We start from the raw sequence: 15461 nt of genomic DNA, 5'->3' as shown, positions 1-15461 counted from the left end.
GTTCTCCGTTCTTGGGACTTGGGCGATGGAGAATTCTTCGAATTTGATATGCAGCTCTTTGACCAAGTTCAAGTAGGCCGTCATCTTCGAGTCGCATGCTTGGTGAGTGCCTTATAGCTGGTTGACCACGAGTTGGGAGTCGGACTTTACCTCCAGCCTCCTTACTCCGATTGCTTTGGCTAGGGAGAGTCCAGTGATGAGAGCCTCATATTCAGCTTCGTTGTTCATGCACTTGAAACCACATCGTATGGCCCGCTGGATGACATCTCCCTCTAGTATAGTTAGTACTAGCCCGAGCCTACTTCCATTCACATTGCTTGAACCATCCATTGAGAGAGTCCACTTAGATGGTGACTCATTGTTCATACATAATAACTCTCTTTCTGCTTGGCTGGTAGTGCTCGGGGTGAAATAAATGATGAAGTCTACCAGTGCTTGGGACTTGATGACAGTACATGGCTGGAAAGATATGTTGAACTCACTAAGCTCTACTGTCCATGGCATGAGTCAGCCTGATAGTTTTGGCTTGTGCAGTATCTTCTTGAGTGGAAAAGAGGTGATTACGACTATGGAGTGGCACTGAAAGTATGGCCTGAGCTTCCTGGATGCATGGATGAGGGCGAGGGCCAGTTTCTCCAGCTGACTATATCGTGTTTCTGCATCGAGGAGTGACTTGCTTACATAGTAAACCGGTAGCTGCTTCGTATCATCTTCTCGAACTAACACTGATGAGATTGTTGTTTTTGAGATCGCCAGATAGGTGCAAAGCTTCTTCCCATCCACAAGCTTGGAAAGGAGCGGAGGGGAGGTCATGTATCTCTTCAATTGTTGCAAGGCTTCCTCGTAGGAAAGGGTCCACTCGAACTTCTTAGATTTCTTGAGTGTGTGGAAGAAGAGGTGACACTTGTCAGTGGATCTAGAGATGAAGATGCTCAACGTGGCTACTCGTCTTGTGAGGTGTTGGATGTCTTTGATGCAGGTTGGTGATAGTATATTGAGGATCAATCTGATCTGGTCGGGGTTGGCTTATATCCCTCGTTGAGTTACCATGTATCCTAAGAATTTACCTGACGAAACACTGAACGAGCATTTGGTTGGATTCAGCTTCATGTTATACTTCTTTAGGACGGCGAACGCCTGGCTGAGGTGGTCGAGGTGTTGCTTGGCTATCAGGGACTTGACGAGCATTTTGTCGATGTAAACCTCCATTGTGTCCCTAAGGTGTTCGGCAAACATTCTGTTGACTAGCCACTGATAGGTAGCCCCATCGTTCTTGAGACCAAAGGCATCACCTTGTAGTAGTAGGTTCCCCTCTCTGTGATAAAGGCTGCCTTCTCCTGGTCGTTAAGGTGCATCAAAATCTAGTTGTACCCTGAGAAAACATCCATGAAACTTAGGAGCTTGTGGCCTTCGGGCGTATTGACCATCATGTCGTTATGTGGGAATGGGAAAGAGTCCTTTGGGCATGCTTTGTTTAAGTCCGTGAAATCAATACAGACCCTCCACTTTCCATTCTTTTTCTTTACGACCATGACGTTTGCTAGCCATTCGGGGTAGTGGACCTCTCTGATCATACCATTACTCCATAACTTTTCAATTTCTTTGTTGACAATCCAGTTGCGCCCTAGTGCAAACTTCCTTCTCCTCTGCTTTACTGGCGGGTGATCTGGATCTACTTTGAGGTGGTGGACCATTGCCTCTAGGCTGACTTCTGTCATGTCACCATGGGACCAGGCGAAACAGTCCTGGTTTTGTCTGAGGAATTCTATGAGTCTCTCTCTTGTCTCGAGCCTAAGGCGAACCTACATGGGTCTTTCTTTTGGGGTCTTCTGGGTGTATCTACATTTCATCCAACTCTTCCATAGATGGTTGATATGGCTCGGTCGGAGGGGTTGGATGGGACTGTAATTTCTATGAAGCATTACCTTTGCTTTTGAAGGTGTTCTTGTAACAGTCTTTGGAAGCCTTAGGGTAGCTCTTGATTTCCTGTACTCCTCATTTGGTAGGAAACCTGATCGTTTGGTGGAAGGTGGATGGAACAGCTCATATGTTATGGATCCAAGGTCGGCCTAAGATGACGTTGTATGGTGAAGGACAGTCGATCACTAGAAAAACGGTATGCTTGTTTACTCCGCTGGCATAGACAGCAAGGACAATCTCTCCGATGGTATATTTTTTATTGGAACTGAACCCGACCAGTAAGGTCGGTCGCCTGTTGATGTTTGTTTCTTCCTGACCCATAGCCTTCACTGCTTCAAGGAAAAGAATGTTTGCTGAGGATCCCCCGTCTATGAATACCCTCTTGACCAGGATGTTGGCGATCTGGAGGGAGATGACAAGAGCATCGTGATGTAGGGCGGCCAGAGTGACTGGCTCGTCATCTTCGAACTGAATTACCTAGTGGGAGTGTGACCGAGAAGGCGAATGAATGGATTGGATTTCAAGGTGGCTATTGGCTTTGGGGTAGCATTTGGCTGAGGAGTAACTGACCTCACTAATCTCTGACCCTCCGGAGATGAGTGAACAAAATCCTTTTAGCATAGGTTCTCGCGGAGGTGGAGATGTTTCTTTCATGCTTTTCTGGTTGATGGTGTTCTTCCCTTTATCTGTCAACAGGTCTTAGAGATGTCCCCTCTTCAATAGTGTAGTGACCTCCAACCGTAGGGTAATGCAGTCTGCGGTGTTATGTCCATGGTCGCTGTGGAATTCGCACCACTTGGTCGTGTCTCTCCTTGCTTTGGCATTGAGCTTGCCTGGCCACTTAACGCTAGATCTCATTCCTTTCATGATCGCCACAACCTGAGCTGGTTCGACGTTGAGGTTCTATTCTGGGATTTTGTATCGAATCGGTCCGGTTGGTCTGTTGTCGATTCTAGGTAGCTAGCAGTCATATGATTTTCTGATTTTGTTTAGGTTACGTGGAGAGGGTTTGTGATGGGGTTCAATCGATCTAAACTTTGGCCTTTTATCATTCCGCCTCGAGTCATACCTAGCATGACTTACCCAATTCATCTCATCTTCCTCCCACCTTATTTGAATCACTGCTCTCGCCAAGGCGTCTTCCATCGTGGTGCAATCGAGCTTCGTCAGTTCTTTGCACAATTTACCATCCGGGAGGAGACCCTTCTTGAAGGCGTCTACGGTTGTCTCGGGGTTACAAGAAGCGATGTAAATTTTTTCTTTGTTGAATCTGCTAATGTACTCTCTCAGCGGCTCCCCCCTTCTCTGGTATACTCTATACAGGTCGGTTGATAGTTTCTCAAGTTTCTTGCTGCTGGCGAAATGCTCCACAAAGATGTCGGTGAGCTGTGCAAATGAGTCGATAGAACCGTTTGGGAGGTTGGTGTACCACTGAAGAGCTGGACCAGATAAGCTTGAACAGAAACTCTTACACATGCAGGCTTCCCTTAGCATTCGAGGTATCAAGACGGTGAATATTTGCTGCTTGTACGAGGCTATGTGATCATCTGGGTCGGTTGTGCCGTCATAAGGCTTCATGCTAGGGATAGTGAATTTGTAGGGCATGTCGGCTAGCGTGATCGCATCCATGAAGGGCGAATCGGCATAGCAGTGAGGCTTGCTCTTTTTGGTAGGGATCGGCATTCTTGGTATGCACCTTATCACTGCCTCTACGTTAGTGCGTGTTTCCGACAGCATGCAAATGTAACAAATATACTAGTCGTATAAAGTAATAAAGTAATAAGTTGAGTATTGTTCCCACGAGGATAGTGTTACTAAGTACCGATTTCCCTAGTTTAAGTCCTAATTAAAGCAACAATAAATTGGATTGATGGAAAATTAACAACTAAATACAAATTAACAAAATATAAATGAATGATAATGAAATTAAAGCAAAACCCAACAACTTAACTAATTAAACAATGCTAAAAAATGCTAGGGTGTTGATTTCACCTAGATACGCTAACCCAAATCATAGAATCTATTACCCAAGTTCTAATTCCTTGATTGAAAATCGAATTCCCTAAGTTGTAAAACATACCTTCTCAGTCTACATTTCCCTACTTATCCCTATTAAGCTTCCGCACCCAACAAATTGAAGATTAATAGTTCAAAGTCTTTTAAGCTTTATGGAATTCTATCTAGATTTCATAGATCGCTAAAGCATTTGCTTAATCTACAGTATTTATCCCAAGAGGCACAATCACAAATCACTTCTCAGTTTCATTGTGAACAACACACATTTGAATGGTGATCAAGCATCCAAAAGTCATTAAGCAAAGAGATAAACACTCAATCGTGAAATTAAAACTCAAAGTAAATCAATTCATATAAATTTGAATCATTGTATCAAGGTTACATCAAACCCTAGCTAAACAACTCAGTTCATACTCAAAAACGAAATAAAATAACAAAAACAAACTGAATCAAGATTCATCATTGAAAAACAAGCAAAAGATGGAGAAATCTTCTTTAATTTGAAGCCCAAATCTTCAATAATCTTCTCCTTCCATGAGCTGCCTCCTAAATGACGAACCAAGACTCCTTTTCTCTTCCTTTTTGCTCCAATTTATACCTCTCTCACTTAAGGATGAAACCCTAGCAAGCCAAAACGTGTCGTTTTGTTTTTACATCTGATGCAGGTTTCGTAGCGGCGAAGATTTTTCCTCGCCACAGTGAATATTTTCGGGCCAAATTTGAGCCTGATAGAGTCTGAATATGGAAACATGTTAAACATATGAATTTTAACCCTTTCAATTAACTTTCGGATCGTTCAAGAATCAGCACCATCCGAGGTCTACAGCTCAAGTTATGGCAGAAATAATGAAGCACATCCAAAGACGTTTTTTCTTCAGTTCCCAGCATACTTTTCACGACTTCAAGCCACGTTTTCACCCTTGTCCAGTCAGAATTAGGAAAAACCCAAAACATGAAAGTTATAGCTCTTCTTCTTAGATTTCCAAAACTTTTAAATTCAGGTCATTCCGAGTTTCCAAGCTCAAGTTACACAATTTACACTCAAAATTGTCATTTATGCTAAAAATCATCGTTTAGGCCTGCAAAGACAAATTAATAGAATTAGGTAGCAATTATTGCCCAAATTGTATGAAAAGTATCCTAAATCCTATCAAAATTCAATGCAAAATCATAGTGTAAAATATGATTATCAAATACCCCCAAACTTAAGATTTGCTCGTCCTCGAGCAAAAAGGAATAAAAACTCAAAGAAAGAAAAGCAACAAACAACCAAAAACACAAAACAATAAAACTAAAAATGAACAAACAAAAATTAGACTCAAACTCAACACAAGAATTGCCTAGAATTTATGCAAGTCTCTAAGGTTGTTAAAAAATTATTACTAGAAAATGTTCAACACTCCAAGAAGTTATAAGTTGCATCGACTATCTTTCTCTATTAGTCCCCCCGAGTAGGTGATCCCCACTTCAGTCCACATTCCAACTTTCCGGATTATTTTATGCAGAAATATAAAGTTTATCAAATGGTGGCAGACTCCATAAGCCTAAGTGGAACTACTCTCCACTAATGTAGACTAGACATGGCTAAGGATCAAAAGGTCTTTGCAAGCTTGTAACGTTAGGCTCGGGTAGTGGGCTCCAAGGAAAGGGATAGGATAAACAAAGTAAGAGAACCCGATTTTCCTTATGCAAACACTAAGAGTTACATCAATCTCCACTTTCTTTTTCAACCACCAATCAAAGTGTCAACCTTTTTACAACCCTCAAACTTGTGCATTTCTTATTTTTGATTTGGAATCGAACTAAAGAAAATTTTCTTCTTCTTCTTCTTCTTCTTTTTTTTTTTTTTTTTTCAAATTAACAAATATTTACAACACCATTGAGGTCTCTTGCCCGTTCTTCGTGCCATTTTTGCAACCCCAAACTTAAGATTTGGGTCCATCACTTATTCACACACCTCTCAAAGCTCTTTTGTGTCATACATTAGGTCCATAATTCTCCTACAGGGTATGATAAAGTGTTTAGGGTATAGGGATTGGACAATTTTATTTTATTTTATTTTTTTATTTTTATTTTTATTTTTACAAGGAAAAAGGCAATGATAATCTCATAAGGCTCAAATGGGAGACTAGGGAAAGATTCATTCATGGATCGGCTAGAAAGGCTCAAACGTTCCGAAAAATGCCTAAATCATTTCCTCAACAATGTCTAATCCTAGAATTTTACCTCAAGCACTTCTCTACTAGGTTCTAGAGTCCACTAACATTATCAAGACTTCACCTAACCACATAAAATGTTTCTAAGCATGCTGAAAGAGTGAAAATGGTGGTTGAACCACTTAACAAACCTTAAGCTAAATCAAGTCAACCAACCTAAACTTGAAGCAATGCTTAACATTTTCCAAGAATAATATCCCAACAATTCTAGTTTCATCATGGACTTATGCAATTCATCTAGGCAACAACAACACAACAAACACTAAACAAATAACAATCAAAGAACTTTAAACAAAAAGAAACACACAAACAAACTAAACACACAAATTCTCAAAATTTTCCTACCCCCAAACTTAAAATGACATTGTCCCCATAGTCAGATCATGCACTCCAAGGAATAGAAAAAAACAAAAGTAAAGTTACGAGATACTCCCCGATTAATCCGTAAAGGCCGATTTTTGTGCAAAATCCTGGCATCCATTCCTTGGCTTCCTCATCATCATCATCATCTGTCAAACAATTGGAAATCTATAGTGCCAAATGTGTTAGATACTCTCACGATTAATATGAAAGAATTACATCCTGATCTCAACTTTATTGAACTAAACCTAAAATCTAATCAAAACAAATAAAGAGCTTAAAACTAGGAAATCACATCACTTCCTACTTACAACACATAAAGAAATAAAACAAAAACTAAAAAGAAAAGTGTTTTAGGCTTCAATCTTCTCTATTCTTCCTCTTCAACACACTCCAAATTTGCTAAAAGCACTAACACAACAAACCCAACTTCTCAACACAAATTAACTCAAAATCAACAAGTTCTACACTCCACAATCAACTCAATTCTCAAATTCTCAACCAACATCCACAATCAACAAATTCAAGCAATTTTCAACAAACAAATCCACAATTGAAAGTGAACAAATAAATTGCATAAAAACTTTAACCTTACCAAGCCCAAACTTTCCAACCTTCAATTGCTCCAATTTCATTAAAAATCACAAAGAAAGCTCCGAATTTTCAAAACCTAAGGGTGCTAAAAATTTCTTCAACATGGTTTAAACCAAGGCAATTGAAAGGTGCATGATTGTTTAACATGGTAAGGAGTGGAATGGTGCTGAATTTTTTTTTTTTTTTTTTTTTTTTTTTTTTGGGAAAAAAAAGGTTAGAAATTGAAGAAGAGAAAATGAAATTCTTTGGAGGCTAGGGTTTGAAATCGCAAAAATGGAGAGAATGAAGGTGGGTTAAAAAAATTCTCAGGTTTTGCCGCGGCGAAGAACAAGCTTCCCCGCGGCGAAGTTCTTCGTTCAACATAAATCAAAACCTAGGTTTCACCGCAGCGAAGACAAATTCTTCACCAAGGCGAAAAAATACAGAAGCTGTATCATTTTTCAGGTTACTTCGCCCCCGCGAAGAACAATCTTCGCCGCGGCGAAGTCTAGGACTTTTCAACTTCATTTTCATACGACGTGCTTCGCTTCTTTCCTTTTCCTTAGCTTCAAACTTCACCTGAAACACCCAAAAACACATAAATTAAAACTAATTCAAAATCATAAGAAAACTAAACAAATTCGAACATCAATGAAATGAAAAACAATTGAAAAGACTTGGGTTGCCTCTCAAGAAGCGCTTGTTTATAGTTGAAAGCTCGACTTCCTCATTCTTTCATCAATGTGGATTCTTGTGGGGTGCTGCACTTCCCTTTGCCACCTCTTGGTCTTTCCTTTGGAATTTCGGGCATTCTCATAAGCATCTTTTCGGAACTTCAAATTCGTATATGCATACTTGAGATGAGATGGTGATTAGTTGAGTCCAATGTTTGGAGTCTCTTCCAACACCAATTTTGACTTGTGTGCATTTAAACCAAATTCCTCAAATTGTTCCTTGTGAGGTGAGTTGCTTGGTTGAAATTCCCCTAAGTGTCTTGCACACCCTTTTGCTTTGAGATTTTCCTCTTCATTAGTCTTGTCTTCATGTTCTTCCAACTTTTCTTCATTGTGAGGTTGCTCCAACACTATACCTCTCCTCAATGTTATGACATTTAATTGTTCTTTAGGATTTGTGACCATTGTGCTTGGCAAAGGACCTTGAGATCTCTTTGTCAATTGTTCAACCAATTGCCCCACTTGAACCTCCAAATTTTGAATGGACACTCCTTGATTTCTGAAGTTTGAGTGTCTCATTCATAAAACTTGTGGTTTCTTGCATGAATTCCCCAAACATATCCTCCAATTTCGACATTCTTTGCTCACATGGTTGATGATTCACCACTGGTTGATGGTTTGGCACTGTCCTTTGATTTGACTGACTGCTTTGATTGCTCAAGGACAAATTTGGGTGATTCCCCCAACTAAGATTGTAAGCGTTGGAGAATGGGTCATTCTGCAGCCTTTGTGAACAAACCATGTAATTCACTTGCTCGGTTGTTGAGAAGAGTAACTAGTCTCCATCTTGGCATTCCACACTCCCATGGTTTCCTCCACAAAATTCGCAAGTTATAAAAGGTGAGTGAATAGAATTTGCACTCATACCTCCCAATTGGCTTTGAAGTGATGCAATTTGTGTAGATAATGTGTCGAATGCGTCGACTTCATGTAGACCAATTATTCTCTTCGACATTGCTCTCCCATTAGGTCTTTGGTAGTTATTGTTGGCCATCACCTCAAGCAATTCATAAGCCTCTTCTGGCGTCTTGTTATTTAAGGCTCTACCTGCTACCACATCTACCATCGTTTGAATATTTGTTAGCAACCTATTGTAAAATGTTTGGACTTGTCTCCAAAACAGTAGACCATTATGTGGACATTTCCTTAACAACTCAGTGTACCTCTCCCAAGCTTCATATAATGATTCATCGTTGCCTTGCACGAAAGAGGTAATGTCATTTCTCATACTTAAGACTATACAATATTTACGATTAACTAAAAAAAAATGAAATAAAAGCTTCAATTATCAATATTAATAATCAACTATCCCCGGCTACTAGTCGCACAAAGTAATAAAGTGATAAGTAGAGTATTATTCCCACAAGGATAGTGTTACTAAATACTGATTTCCCTAGTTTAAGTCCTAATTAAAGCAATAATAAATTGGATTGATGGAAAATTAATAACTAAATACAAATTAACAAAATATAAATGAATGATAATGAAATTAAAGCAAAACCCAACAACTTAACTAATTAAACAATGCTAAAAAATGGTAGCATGTTGATTTCAACTAGATACGCTAACCCAAATCATAGAATCTATTACCCAAGTTCTAATTCCTTGATTGAAAATCGAATTCCCTAAGTTGTAAAACATACCTTCTCAGACTACATTTCCCTACTTATCCCTATTAAGCTTCCGCACCCAACAAATTGAAGATTAATAGTTCAAAGTCTTTTAAGCTTTATGGAATTCTATCTAGATTTCATAGATCGCTAAACCTATCTCTAGCGTTTGCTTAATCTACGGTATTTATCCCAAGAGGCACAATCACAAATCACTTCTCAGTCTCATTGTGAACAACACACATTTGAATGGTGATCAAGCATCCAAAAGTCATTAAGCAAAGAGATAAACACTCAATCATGAAATTAAAACTCAAAGTAAATCAATTCATATAAATTTGAATCATTGTATCAAGGTTACATCAAACCCTAGCTAAAAAACTCAGTTCATACTCAAAAACGAAATAAAATAACAAAAACAAACTGAAACAAGATTCATCATTGAAAAACAAGCAAAAGATGGAGAAATCTTCTCTAATTTGAAGCCCAAATCTTCAATAATCTTCTCCTTGCATGAGCTGCCTCCTAAATGACGAAACAAGACTCCTTTTCTCTTCCTTTTCGCTCTAATTTATACCTCTCTCACTTAAGGATGAAACCCTAGCAAGCCAAAATGCGTCGTTTTATTTTTACATGTGATGCAGGTTTCGCCACGGCAAATCTTTTTCCTCGCCGCAGCAAAGACTTTCAGGCCAAATTTGAGCCTGATAGATTCTGAATCAGGAAAAGTGTTAAACATATTAATTGTAGCCCTTTCAATTATATTTCTGTTAGTTTAGGAATAAGCACAATCCGAGGTCTACAGCTCAAGTTATGGCAGAAATACTGAAGCACGTCCAAAGACATTTTTTCTTCAGTTCCCAGCATACTTTTCACGACTTCAAGCCAAGTTTTCACCCTTGTCCAGTCAGAATTAGGAAAAACCCAAAACATGAAAGTTATAGATCTTCTTCTTATATTTCCAAAGCTTCTAAATTCAGGTCATTCAGATTTTCCAAGCTCAAGTTACACAATTTACGCTCAAAACGGTCATTTATGCTAAAAATCATCGTTTAGGCCTGCAAGGACAAATTAATAGAATTAGGTAGCAATTATTGCCCAAATTGTATGAAACGTATGCTAAATCCTATCAAAATTCAATGTAAAATGATAGTGTAAAATATGATTATCATACATCCGCCAGTCTCTTGGCCAATGTATGTTTCATGGGAGAGAGGAATACCACTAGGTCATCCTGCTTGACTTGGTCAGCCATAGGATTCGCACTTGGCACATTTTGTTGGGTCAATCCGCATGGTGTAGCCTGGTTGATCATTCCTTCTTGTATCACTTGGTAGCTTGGATCACCGTTCATTCCCTCCGGTTGGGTGACTCCCATTGTAACTGATCGGGTGTTTCGCCCCACATGAATGGTTAAGGGGGTTGTTTGGTACTTGCTCGGTCTATTGGGATGGATGGACTTGAGCGGGATGGTTTGGTGTGGGTGACCACTCGACTCACGAGGGTGAACCGAGCCAAATGGAGTTTGTGTAGGGATGGTTGACTGAAGGTGAGATGGGATGGCGATGATGGACTGTTCTTGTTATAGCGAGCTTTCTGTCACTTGGACGTCTTGATATTATGCCTAAGGCGGATTGACCGTGAGGGGTTTCGTTGGCAGATCCCTTTCTCCATGAATTAGGACCAAGTCGTCGACAAATGATGAACATAATTGACGCGACCTTTTATCTGAGGCTGCGTGTCTATGCTCTGGAGTTTGGAGAGGTTGCATAGACAGAACCGAAGCGCTAAACCAATTGGGCGGTACCTGACATGGCAAAAGCTCAAGATCATAAAACTGACTTACCTTCTCTTTCAGAGACTGGTTTTTTTGCCCTGATGGAGGCGTTTTCGGTCAGGATGGTAGTGTTCTCAGCTTCCAGTGCGGCCACCTTGTCTGAGTTCTGTTACATGTGGGCGGTCAAAGCCTCCAGTTTGGCCTCGAGGTTGGGGTTAGTGTTGTCAGAATTGTTAGCCATGGAAAGTTTCTTCACGTAGTAAGGTTCGTTGAGCCGAATGATTGCTAGAGGCCCCACGGTGGGTGCCAAATTATAGACGTAAAAATCTACCTATACGGAAGGAGGGACTGATCTCGTGAGGTTGAGGCCACTAGCGATCTGCTGTACCTGCAGACATAGAGAAACAAACGTGAAACGATAGAAAACACCAGGGTGGTGTTTGCCGTAGGCACTCCGACACTCAAGTCAGCAAGGCTGAAAGAGGTTGATTTAGTAAGGGCTAGGGAGTAGAAAGGTTACCAGAAGTCTAGTCGGGGACTGTGACTACGACTATAAAGTGAAGTTTTCAAGTAGGAACTCTGGGGCTGAAGGTGTAATGTAATCTGCCTTGTGAGAGGGCTGCCTCTGTTTAAATAGTGACTGTCTTGTAATAACTGCTTTATACTACTGTATTCACAAAACACATACAATAAAATAAAGGTACATTAATAAAAATAGTTGGGCCCAAAAGTTATCCTTCATTTAATATACATAGTCTTTACATAAATTTAGTATCATTTACAAAAGTTCTCAAAAGTGTGGTGGACAGTGTAACTACTCTCCCTCGCCAGCTGACGTCCATCCGACTGCGTACTCACTTGGAACCTACAAAAACATAGAAACAACGGGGTGAGCACAACTAATGCTCAGTAAGTAAATCTTCTACTTCTCTATCCCCGTAACACTTTCTCTTAATTCTTTCCTTACACTATTCTTTTCTCATCTCTGTTCTCTTTCTATTTTCGTTTCTCATATTCTTTGCTATACACCCTCTGGTGTATGTCACGGCCTCATCTTACCGGATGCATGATCGGGAACTCAACTCGCTTTTCGTGACTTTACTCTTTTTCTCTTTCTGTTCTTTCTATTCTGTTCTTTCTCATTCTTACTCATTGGAATGTCACGGCCTCATCTAACCGGAGGCACGACTGGGCGCTACCACTCTACATGACTTCTGCTCCTTTCTCTACCGATCGGATTTGGTCATGCATGGATTCAGAACCCTTAGCCATGTGAGTGTACATTTTTTCTCTATATCTCTTCAATGTCATGGCCCTTTCTTACCGAGGGCAAGGCTAGAATCTCATGTTCCACTCTGCGTGACAGTCACGGCCCCATCTTACCAAAGGCATGGCTGGGGATCACAAAGCACCCACTCTCGTGACTCTACTCATCACTCACGAGTTCCCCATCGCACAACTTACTCTATTCTCTTCTTTAACTCTTGTGCACAAGATCTCTACTCTTTCTCTAGCTACTCATCATAATGTAGCTTAACTCTTAGAGTAATTCTCTACTCTTTCTCAATTATTTCTCAAGTTCTTTCTCAATGCACACTTAATGCATATGGATGGTTCATGCTCATTAATACACTTAGGAAATGCCAATATGCAATGTTGCAATAATTAAGGTTCATAACTCATCCTCATGCATCTCTTAGGCATTTCATCAAACAACTCATGTGCATATCAAACTCTTCTCTAAGTTCAACTCTATTTCTCTCTTTAACCATCCAAAATTGGAAGTAAATTCCCTTCCATGGGCATAATCCCTTCCATAGAAGAACACTCCCAAAATATATACTCAGTCTCATCTAACTTCATCTCAACTCATCACACATCTACACTTCTTATAAAGGAAAAGTATCCACCAAACTCAACATGAATACTTATCTCAATTTAATTTCTCAACAAGTAAACATATATCTCTACTCAATTTCTCAATAACATACATATAACATGCATACATCATTTCTACTAAATCTCTACTCAAGAGAATTCTCAGATCTCAACTTGGGTTAGGATTTACTTACCTTGTGAAGAAGAACTCTCACTAGTATTTCCTTTTCCTTTGCTTGCTTGACTTTTCTCTACCCTTTAAACAATAAAACCATACAACTTTAATATACAAAAATACACAAACCTCACATCCAAAGCAAGAATCCTTAACTTAGGATGACTTAGCTTGATTTTCTACTCCAATCACTCCAAAAAGCACTTTAAAATCCTTGAACTAATGAAAAAGGAATTGAGAGGAAGTAGGAAAGGAGAATGGCGGTGGAGAAGAAGATGAATGCATGGGTTTCTAAAGTTAAACCCTTATTATCTCATAGTTTCTCCATTCTTTCCCATTTTACCCTTACTCTTTCTTAAGAATTCCACTTTTGCTCTTTTAATTCTTTACAATTGCACCCCTAATTAAACTATTCTCCATGCAATTTCCTTGCATTTCACTCCCCACTTTTCCTGCTAATTAGGGGTAGAATGGTCATTGTGCTCCAAAGGAAGAATTCTATAAACTTCATTAAACTTTTTGTTGGGCTCGTCGCCGCGGCGAAGACTATTTCTTCGCCCCGACAAAACTTCACAGAACCTACACCGTGGTTGTAGGGCCTCCTCGTCGCGGCGACGATTCTTCTTCGCCCCGACGAAGACAGTAACCCCATAATTCCCCCAAGTCTCTACAATTTCAGGGCAACCAAACCATATTAACAATATTCCAAGTCAAACAAGAGTAAAGTAAGAGACATTAGCCATGTACCTCGAGTGGGGCGTTACATGTCTGGTCTCCCAATCCTGGTAGGATTGGAGTTCTCATAGTAATCGTTTTCCCCTAGGGATGTATCTTTTGGCCCCTTTATCCTGGCGTGAAAGGGAGTCCGAGTATGATTCGGATACAGATGTTGGAGGAGTTGGGGTATGTAGTAGTGGACTACCTTATCAGAGTTCAAGTAGGAGTGTGATCCGTAGTTGACTGTGAGCTCCGAATTCGGCCATAGGCCTAGATGGTGTGCTACGATCAGGAGGCCTGGGTCCAGATGGTATGGACTAGCTGTACTTCATACCGAATGTACCTCATTTGGGGAATTCTGGCTCGGCTCGCATCGGGACTAGGCCTGGGCTTAACTCTTTGTCAGATGTGTTATCCTGTTTGGGCCAAGGACATTTTTTGGCCCTAACATATAGTATCGCTGAGTACTATATATGTAATATGGAGTTAGTAGTGTACAAAACTGAAAAGAACTATATTTGTGTTATTATTTTACAAACTTGATTTGTTAGTATATATCTTTATATGTTAACGAGTCAGTATGTTACAATATGTAATGTACGAGTAGTGTCTTTGTATTTAAGATACAAGATGATATGTAATTCGTATAAATGATATATGTTAGGAAATACAGAGAATTGTATTAATGTCAGTATTGAGTCACTTAGAGTCTAAGCGGAAGTCTTGAGTTGGAAGATTGGTTTTCCTCTTTAAAATATTAATTTATTTAATCTATTCCTACTATATGACTATTTATTTGTAAATATTGTTTTGGAAAGTAGATTATGCTAATTGTATTAAAAAATAAAATTAAATAAGGTCCAATTAGATAGCTACTAAAAGAAAAGAGGGTTTAAATAAGATTATATAGGGTTTTATCGAATAATTTAAACAATGGGGGTTTTGGTATCTGTGCCAGCGTAAGTGTGAAGTCCATGAATTGACGTTTTCGGCTCAAAAGGAGGGCATTTCTCTTGTGTATTGAAGAAAAAACACCCTGACTTTCAATTTGTATCACTCTCAATATCGCAATGTCACTCTCACATTCACTCTTTCATTGCTGATGGAATCATTTTTTTATTGTGTTTAGATTGAACCGTTTCCTCATAATAGCTGGATGGAATCTTTGCTTAACGGTGACGTTCTTAACTCTTATTAAGTGTTTGAGGTTGGTGTTCTTCGCTATTCTTCATGGTAGTTCCTGAGAATGTATTTGACGATGGCTGCTGGCTTCTTTAGCGTGGTGTTCTTTACAGAAGTTGCTGCATTCTTCACTTGGTGTATGTCTTAAAAACTTTAATTTTGGTGTATTCTTGTTCTCTCTTAATTTTTGCTTCCAGAAAAATTAGAAATCGAAAAGTAATTTTAACGATTAAAACAAACTCAATTGTTTCATATTTAACTGATAATTTTAGGCCTCTCGGATTTTATTCTTCAATTGATGAG

At 39.5% G+C, this 15461-nt stretch overlaps 1 protein-coding gene and 1 non-coding gene across 2 annotated transcripts; one reads left to right on the top strand and one right to left on the bottom strand.

Moving 5' to 3' along the window:
- Positions 1 to 2880: 2880 nt before the first annotated feature.
- On the bottom strand, positions 2881 to 3603 carry LOC116115381. The gene has a single exon (XM_031401535.1). It carries the CDS (start codon positions 3601 to 3603, stop codon positions 2881 to 2883), a length of 723 nt encoding a protein of 240 aa, XP_031257395.1.
- A 5340-nt stretch (positions 3604 to 8943) lies between these two features.
- LOC116115405 lies at positions 8944 to 9050 on the top strand. The gene has a single exon (XR_004125658.1). It is a non-coding gene; the product is annotated as a small nucleolar RNA R71 (small nucleolar RNA).
- Positions 9051 to 15461: the final 6411 nt, after the last annotated feature.

This window comes from Pistacia vera, unplaced genomic scaffold (genome assembly GCF_008641045.1).
Source record: "Pistacia vera cultivar Batoury unplaced genomic scaffold, PisVer_v2 Contig738, whole genome shotgun sequence".
Lineage (NCBI taxonomy): Eukaryota > Viridiplantae > Streptophyta > Magnoliopsida > Sapindales > Anacardiaceae > Pistacia > Pistacia vera.
This window is presented reverse-complemented; position numbering and strand designations above follow the sequence as displayed.

Coding starts and splice junctions, on each gene's coding strand:
- LOC116115381 (XM_031401535.1), bottom strand. CDS start 3,603: ATGCCGATCCCTACCAAAAAGAGCAAGCCTCACTGCTATGCCGATTCG.